The sequence below is a fragment of the Misgurnus anguillicaudatus genome, chromosome 5, assembly GCF_027580225.2.
Source record: "Misgurnus anguillicaudatus chromosome 5, ASM2758022v2, whole genome shotgun sequence".
Classification (NCBI taxonomy): domain Eukaryota; kingdom Metazoa; phylum Chordata; class Actinopteri; order Cypriniformes; family Cobitidae; genus Misgurnus; species Misgurnus anguillicaudatus.
Window position 1 is genome coordinate 23239099 of NC_073341.2, and position 8621 is coordinate 23247719.

The 8621-nt window shown below is 38.3% G+C and overlaps 1 protein-coding gene across 1 annotated transcript; it reads left to right on the forward strand.

Moving 5' to 3' along the window:
• The first annotated feature begins 1760 nt into the window (after positions 1-1760).
• Positions 1761-7173, forward strand: LOC129414406 (macrophage-expressed gene 1 protein). Its single transcript, XM_055168457.2, has 2 exons — positions 1761-2235; positions 3283-7173. The coding sequence occupies exons 1-2, from the start codon at positions 1786-1788 to the stop codon at positions 4807-4809; spliced, it is 1977 nt and encodes a 658-aa protein (XP_055024432.2). The 5' UTR covers positions 1761-1785; the 3' UTR covers positions 4810-7173.
• The last annotated feature ends 1448 nt before the right edge of the window (positions 7174-8621 follow it).

The window sequence follows — 8621 nt, forward strand, 5'->3', positions numbered from 1 at the left end:
TTAACTGTAAAGTATGGTGGAGAAAACATCATGATTTGGCCAGGGCCTGGCCAGCTTGCAATCATTGAGGGGAAGATGAATTCCAAAGTATTTCAAACAAATCTTCAGGATAATGTGAGAATGTCTGTATGTGAGCTGAAACTGTGTGGAAGGTGGGTGATGCAACAGGACAACGATCCAAAAACACCAGAACAGAATGACTTCAGAAAACCAAAAAACGCTTTTTGGAGTGGCCTAGTCAGAGCCCAGAACTCAGATGCTATGGATTGACTTAAAGAGGCCCATACACATGAGACATCCAAAGACAGAGCTAAAGCAGTTCTGCCACGAAGAATGGGTTAAAATTCCTCAATGTGCAGGTCTGATCCATAGTTACAGGACGCACCTGGTTGAGGTAATTGCTGCCAAGGGGAGGGGTGTAAACCAGTTATTCATTCTAAAGGTTCACTTACTTTTTCCACTGCCATTTTGAATGTTGAATGAGTGTGTTTACAGCAGACATGAAAGATCAGTTTTATTATCAGTGTTATTTTCAGACAAATTATGTTTATCAATACCATTAACTAAGGTAAAGATCAGATCACATTTTATGACAAATTTATTCAGAAAACCATTAAATTCCAAAAGGTTCACATACTTTTTCTTGCCACTGTACAGTAATACAAATTTCTTTAATTTTATTGCTGCTCACACACAAATCATCCATTCGATCTGAACTGGCTTACCTACATACATATATACTGTATGCTGAAACTTTGTAAGCTGAAAGTATCCTTGAATAGCATTTTTCAAATAATTATCCTTAAGACAAATCACTCTGTTGCTTTCCTAGGTTTTTAAATTACTTTGGATAAAAGTGTCTGCTAAAACCTGCATGCAAATGCCATGTAAATGATGTTTATGGTGCGTGTTTTCATTAGGAAAATCAGACTTTTGCATACTCAGCTCCTTCTCCAAATTCTTATCATGTCAAAACTTGACTGTACTGTATCAGTTGAACCGCAGCACGTATGACTAAACCTTTCTGTATGATCTAGAGGCTGTGGCAAATCTGGTTTTCAATTAATTAAAGACCACACCTCTTCTGATTTGATTACATTAGTTACCTAGCTGCCCACATCAGATTAAAGTCTCTGACACTGAAAGTGAAAGTAACATATTTGTCAAATATGGGCAATCACCGAAACACCACCTTTTTATACCTTAATTGTTACAACAAACCCTCTGTTTGTTACAATTAACCCCACCTATGGGGTAAGTTGTGTTTGCACTCCTTTCACTTTCACTGTAATTCACTCCAAGAAAGGATGTGTTAATTTTTTACGCATTTGTTTGTGTTATGTTTTAACAAATCCTTTCTAATGGTGTAGTACAATAACTGTAGGTCCCACAAACAAACTTTAATTGTTCATTTGTAGCAGATATGATTGTTTGTTGATTGTTCATGATTAATTCTAAAGTATTTTTTGAATGGTAGATCAAAAGCCAAAAAGTGTCAGGGTGTGCCCCGCCCTTCCATAATTATGTACCAAAATAATCTATAGGATTTTTGCTCTTTTATAGTTCTAACATAAGCTTTTATGTAAAAGTGAAATTCAAAATAATCTTTTCTTATGTTATATTCTGATCCACATCAACCGTTACAAAACCATTGTTTCAAAAAATGTACTAGCTTATCAATAAAACTGGGTAAACTGGTTTAATGAAGTCCACACCCGTTGGGACTGCAATAAATACCAAATGCATGCATATAGAGAAAACAGTTATCAAGCACACTTGAGAATCATGGAATTTAGAGTAATCTATCTGCTGATGATCTGCTGTTTCATCAGTGTCTGTGATCTTAATCCACTCATCCATCCCAGTAATGGCCTCAATGAGTGTCGCAAAAACTCTGCTTTAACAGCACTGGAGGTTTTACCAGGAGGCGGTTGGGACAACCTGCGCAATATAGACATGGGACGAGTGATGAATCTTAGCTTTTCCCAGTGCCAGACCACTGAAGATGGTGTTTATCTCATTCCTGATCAAGTCTTCGTCATTCCACAGAAAGACAGCGAAGTGCAAACAAATTCTGAGATCATCATGTCATGGCTGGAGGAGAAAAGCTCAACTTCACGCTCCGTCAATGCAGATGCATCTTTTTTTTCTAAAATCAGTGGAAAATTCTCAAAAGAAAACCAACGTATGAAAATCCACCAAGTGAAGGATGATTCGGTAACAGCTCGAGTTCAAGTAAGTGAAAATAACTGTACAATTAAATATTAAAGGGGACATTTCACTAGACATTTTTAAGATGTCAAATAAATCTTTGGTGTACCCAGAGTACGTATGTGAAGTTTTAGCTCATAATACCATATAGATAATTTATTATAACATGCTAAAATTGCCACTTTGTAGGGGTGAGCAAAAATGTGCCGTTTTTGGGTGTGTCCTTTAAAAAGCAAATGAGTTGATCTCTGCACTCAGCTTAAAAATAAACATTTTATATTGTTTATTAATATTGTAGCACTATTTTAAGGTTAACAAACTATGAATATATTATACTTAAATTAACCTTTAGATTATAACAGTGACTTTTCAGCATGCATCGCTTTAATCTAAATTTTTTATGTAGATTTAATACAGGTAATCATGCAAAAACGTACAATTATCATGAAAAACAATAACATTATCGATATGTAGAGTTTTGTTGCAAAACGAGATAAATCCATTTTTTAACATTTTTGTCAAAACATGTTTATTATTATGTTATCATGTTATTATTTTGTTTTATGGTGCTACTTACCTGTATTTTTTAAGTTATGAAGGTTATGAAACCAACTGCAGTTGGTAATGTTTAGGTAATGTTAGGTTTAGGGGTGGGGCTTCATTATTGCCTTTTTGTAGTAATCCTACAAATTCAAACAAATCAGCCACCTCGTAAAATAGTGTCTACATGTAGATTTTTGTATCTTATTAAATTCTCATAAATTTACAAAGATTTTTAAAAATGTATGGCCTGGTTTCACTGAGCTTTGATTAAGGCAAGGTCTTCATAAATGTGCCTTGTAAAGTAAAACATCACTGGCATTACTGCAAGTTGTTTTCAGTCAAAATAGCACAATGCATTTAAGTCTGGGACTAGCCTTAAATTCCCACTGTGAGGAAATTCAAGTTTTGATTGTTGTTTATATGTCTGTGGTTTTTGCTTTAAAACAAGCCATGTGTAATTTTTTATTTCCCCATGTGCCTTAACTTTCTATTTACGTTGTATTTCTTCTATATTTTTTTGTTTTTCAGCTATATAATCATCTGTACATAGTGAAGGCATATCCGAATTTCGCTCTGGACTCTTCCTTTGCTCAACAGGCTGTGGAAATCGCAGACGCCATTGAGAACAACCAAACACGTCAAGCAACTTACCTGTCAGAGAAACTGATTCTTGACTATGGTACTCATGTTATCACAAGTGTTGATGCCGGTGCCACTTTAGTGCAGGAGGACTATCTGAAAAAGTCTTTTGTCTCTAACAGTCAGTCACACATGTCTTCTGTCTCAGCATCAGCAAGCTTTACCTTTTTTGGCAGTATTGGTGGCAAGGATACTCAAGAAACATCTGAAACAAGCAGTTATCAGAGTAGCATCACATATTCTTTAATTCAGAGTCATGGAGGGGCTTTACTTTACACAGGCATAACTCTACAGAAGTGGCAGGAGAGCACGCTAAATAATCTGGTGGCTATTGATCGCTCTGGACTGCCACTGCACTATTTTCTCAATCCATCGACATTTCCAGACCTTCCAGAGCCAATAGTTACTAAACTAGCTTTGTTGGTTTATGAGGCTGCAGATCGTTACTACAAAGTAAACACAATTCCAGGTTGTGTTGATCAAGATTCAACAAATTTTGACTTCCAGGCAAATGTGAATGGATCTTGTGAGGGTCCGGTCACTAATCTTAGCTTTGGTGGTGTTTACCAAAAATGCACTCCATTGACAACAGATGGAAATATCATCTGTGATAAGTTAGCACAGAAGAATCCAGCCACTGGTGATTTTTTATGTCCTCAGCTGTACACAGCCACCCTATTACGCTCTGAGACAAAAGAAAATGGGTATTATCGTTCTGAGTGCAGGAAGAAATGCCATTCATGTGGGGTTTTATGGCTGTCTACTTGTTGTGACCAGATATGTGGTGATACTTATTTTGTTCGTCGTGCAATAATTAACACCTTTTGGTGTTCCACAACTCAGAAAATCCCTGAGAACCCTGGATACCTGTTTGGAGGTCTTTATGGACCATCTTTGCCAAACCCTATAACAAAATCCAGCAACTGTCCTGACAATTTCTTTGCTCAAAAACTATTGTCTAATGGCATGATGGTTTGTTTAAGCAAAGATTATACAACAAGAAACAAATCCTCAGTTCCTTTTGGTGGTTTCTTTAGCTGTCAGTCTGTCAATCCTCTTGCACAGAGTCAGTCTCGCTGTCCACCTCAGTTCAGCCAAAATTTAGCTGCCATTAGTGATGGTTGTGAGATATTGTACTGCGTCCAGTCATCTTTGTTCACTGGTGGTGATTTAAAGCCTGTTCACCTTCCACCTTTTACAAATCCACCACTGATCAACATGATTGAAACAAACACTGTGGCTGTAATGACAGAAGGTGGTCGGTCCTGGGTGAGAGTTGGTGGAACTAAGAAATGGCGACTGGCAAAACCAGATGAAATTCAAAAGGCATTAATGCTCGACACATCTAGAGGAGAGAAGGCTTGTCTAGCCTTTAATGCAATGGTTGTTTTTGTAGTAGGAGCAATTCTTTTGTGAGAAGTAGATTTTCTGGCAGCAGAAAGCAGAGAGGAAATGCTTCATGTTGAGGGAAAAAGATAACAGAACAAATGAAATCATTTGTAACATGGTGATGGGTATAGGGGTGTCATATGAGAAAAATCAACATTAGTTTACAATTAATTAACTTAAAATTCAACGTTCTATCATGATTCAATTAATTAAATTGATTAAGTCTAAAAAAGTCAGTAAAATTAAGTGACCTCAGCTCAAGTGCCTGTCCATACTATATGGGCACTGTAATGACCAAGCCAGATCAGACACACAATAACTACTTGTATTTCATAAATATAAGTGCAGACCCTCACCCAAAAAGCAGGTTAAGCCCAGGGGTCTGCACCCAAACTGCTTTTAACAGGCCTTGTGACTATGGCAACACATCAAGATTAGAGTTTTATGACCACAAAATAATGTGGGAGATTTTGAGACAAAGAAACTTTCTACTTAGTCATGCATGTATTCACTTATAAATGTATAAGGGAATTGTCTTTATCAACTATTTCTAATCTCACCATGGATTATGTTATTGGTGTTTATGTTATATATTAACCCAAATTAGTTTCAATTAATGTTTAATATTACTTACTTAATCCAAATCATATCTAGACCTTGTTTGGTATCTGTGTGTTCCATTTTTTATTTCCTGAATGACAATATACATTATGTTTAGGAAACTCTTCTTCATAATAATATTATGAAACTCTTTAACATTTCCACCTCAACATCCAACTGAATTCCATATACAAAACAGCATGTTGGAAGACAAAGACAGTTAACTTTTCCTCTAAAAGTATGACCTCTGATTGGGTCAGACACCTCTTTAATGGCGCTTTCCATTGCATAGTACCCCACGGCTTAGTCCAGCTTGGGTCGGGTCAGCTCACCTCACTTTGGTGTGGTTAGCTTTTCCATCGAGTTTGGTATCACTTCGCAGCGGGAGGGATTATAGGCATGTCGTTATATTTGCGCTGCCTACTGCTGTGACATCATACAAGTGAGAGCACCCTTGTACATTCTATACATTTGTTTCTCAGTCCACCACAAAATTAAAATTGGCCACCGCAAATAGATGTTTGCACATTGTGTTTATCACTAACGTTACCTCTATCTCTCTTGACAATTTCGGTTTAAACACCCGTCGCGTCAGTCGGTGGCACTCGGCTGAGCCTCATTGAAGTTGCATTTAAGCATATATAATACTGACGTGCTTGTTGCGAATGTTCCGCCACAAACTACAAGTTTGGAAAAAAAACTATTATGGTGTCCCTGATTCTCAACCTGTGGATGTTTTTCATCGCTAAAAGGGAGTTTGGGAACTTATAGCAGATCAAAGATGACAAAATTTTTCCTCGAGACAACGCAAGCTAGCACTAAAGGTAAAGCTAATATTTACATTATAGCGATGCCGCTTAGTGACGATAGACCAATCAGTGATCTACTGTGTTTTCGCGTCATGTTTGGTATCAGCTGGGTCGCTTGGAACCCCAACCGAGGTGGTACGAAAAAAAGTATCGGGTACTACGTACTGCACCCAATGGAAAAACTCCCAAAAGTAAGCAGACCCGACCCAAACTAAACCAAACCGTGGGGTACTATGCAATGGAAAAGCGCCATAAGGTGTTACCTCTTCAAAGCTTAAAAACCCCTACGTAAGAACACACCCAGAGTTCTTATGTGAGTTTGAGTTCTTAACTGAAATGTCAGCTCTTCTATGAGTTTCCCTCAGTCATCCCTGTCTTTACATCTCAGTCTTTCTGGATAAGGATACGAAACTAGAGGTTTCAGCGTACCTCTAGATCAGGGATGGGCAACTTCGGTCCTGTAGGGCCGGTGTCCTGCAGAGTTCAGCTCCAACTTGCCTCAGCACACCTGCCTAAAAGTGTCTAGCATGCCTAGTAAGACCTTAATTGGCTGCTTCAGGTGTGTTTAATTATGGTTGAGCTAAACTCTGCAGGACACTGGCCCTCCAGAACCGAAGTTGCCCATCCCTGCTCTAGATTGTGCCAGGCCTAGGCCTTGTCTTTCCATTTACCAAGAATCATTTGCATCAAGCTGGTCTTCTTGCTCATCAATCCTTTCAGCCAAGATCAACTGAAGCCTCACCAAACTACATCAGGACACTTTCTTTTAATGGGCAAGACATGCAAGAATCATACTTATTCACTGATGCATTACGCATCATTATCCCTTTTTAACTAAGGTGCCATCAAATTAAGTAACTGATGGTTCGTCTCTACTTAAACCTTTACCTTCTTCCAATGCTGAACTGTATGTATGTGTGCGTGTTTGTATATTTAGAGTAGTATGTGTTCCATAGGTCAATAAAGTCTGATTTGTATCACACATGATGTTGTTTGTAGTTCATGCTCATAATCTGGAGTCACAAATCATTAAGGGGTGGTTTCCCGGAAAGGGATTATACTATTCCTAGACTAAAGCCTGGGATACACTGCACAATTATTGGCTGTCCCTGACGAAAGATTGCCATCGTGAAACAATCACCGCAATTTCTGTGATCGTGGCTCTTCATCGGTGGTCCTATGTCGTACAATGAGAGAGGTTCAAAGACGGCCGTTTTCACCGGTCTTGCGTCCAAAGATAGCCTACGATAGTTTTCTGACAGTGTCAGAAATTCGGCATGATCACCGCACAGTGTGTTTGCTGCTACGACCTGCGCGCCGGTATTTGTTTACCACGAGCGCATGCTGGTGACGTTGCGCAACATGTGATGCTGCCGCCGAAGCTTCCGTGTCGTCATCGTACAGTCTACATGCCTCTCGTACCCGAGTTTAAACTATACATGTCGCACAGTGTGATAAGGTTATAGGAGGGCAAAAATCGTGCAGTCTATTCCGGGCTTAAAATAAATGTAAGAGCTGACCAAACTGAACAAAACTTGCACTGACACATCTTAAAATACATCAGTGCCCCTTGTTTTGCCTCAAAATGCACACAAGTTATGTTTTTAGTAAGGTATGTTTGTTCAAACTAGTTATATTTCCTAATTAAACTAAGACCTAGTCCTGGTTTAAGCTAATCTCTGTCCAGGAAACCAACCCAATAGGCAAAGCTACCTGCTCTTAAAGCTGTTGGACCAATTTTAGGGTATTCATCTCCTTAGCCAAGAGAGCTATATCTTAATATAGTCTATAGTGTCTGACTTAACATTCGCTGGGCGAGTGTTGGCCAGACACCCAAAACCTTTATTTGATTCACATACATATAGTTGTGACCCGCTCTGCCGAAATGAGTCGGAAGTCGCAACGTTCCATTTTAAGATATGGGCCAATAATGTGGAAAAACAATTAAATGGTCAAAAATTTTTTTTTAGCTAATTTCAAAGAAAAGACATTCAAAAATAATCTCCCAAAGTTTCGAAGTCCAAATAATTGAGTAAAGGTATTTAAATGACTATTAAAATTGAAAACGTTTTACTAAATTCAATGGAAATGAACATCGCTTTTCTCAATCCTCTCATCACCTCGGATCATTTCCCGGGTATCCCCTGAAATGTCACTATCTCTCCAAATATGATGTAACACGTTGTATATAGAGCCAATCAGAAATCTACATAAACGCTGATCATTTGTCAATGGGAAGCCCCAGGGCTTCAGCCATCCTCCTGTCAGACTCGATTTTCTTGGTTTTCTTTAGGTTCGTTTCAACAGTCAGGCATGCATTTAGCATTTAGTCCAGGAAAAAATAAAAGTGTTCATTTTATAAAAATTTACTTTTTCTAACTGTAATGCATAGTGCTAGTAGCCCTAACATCCATACGCAGCACAAAAGTC

What these genes read in the sequence shown, in the direction of transcription:
- LOC129414406 (XM_055168457.2), top strand. Translation starts at nt 1,786, where the DNA reads ATGGAATTTAGAGTAATCTATCTGCTGATGATCTGCTGTTTCATCAGT. An exon ending in CGGTAACAGCTCGAGTTCAA is followed by an intron (nt 2,236 to 3,282) that starts GTAAGTGAAAAT and finishes TTTGTTTTTCAG; the next exon opens with CTATATAATCATCTGTACAT.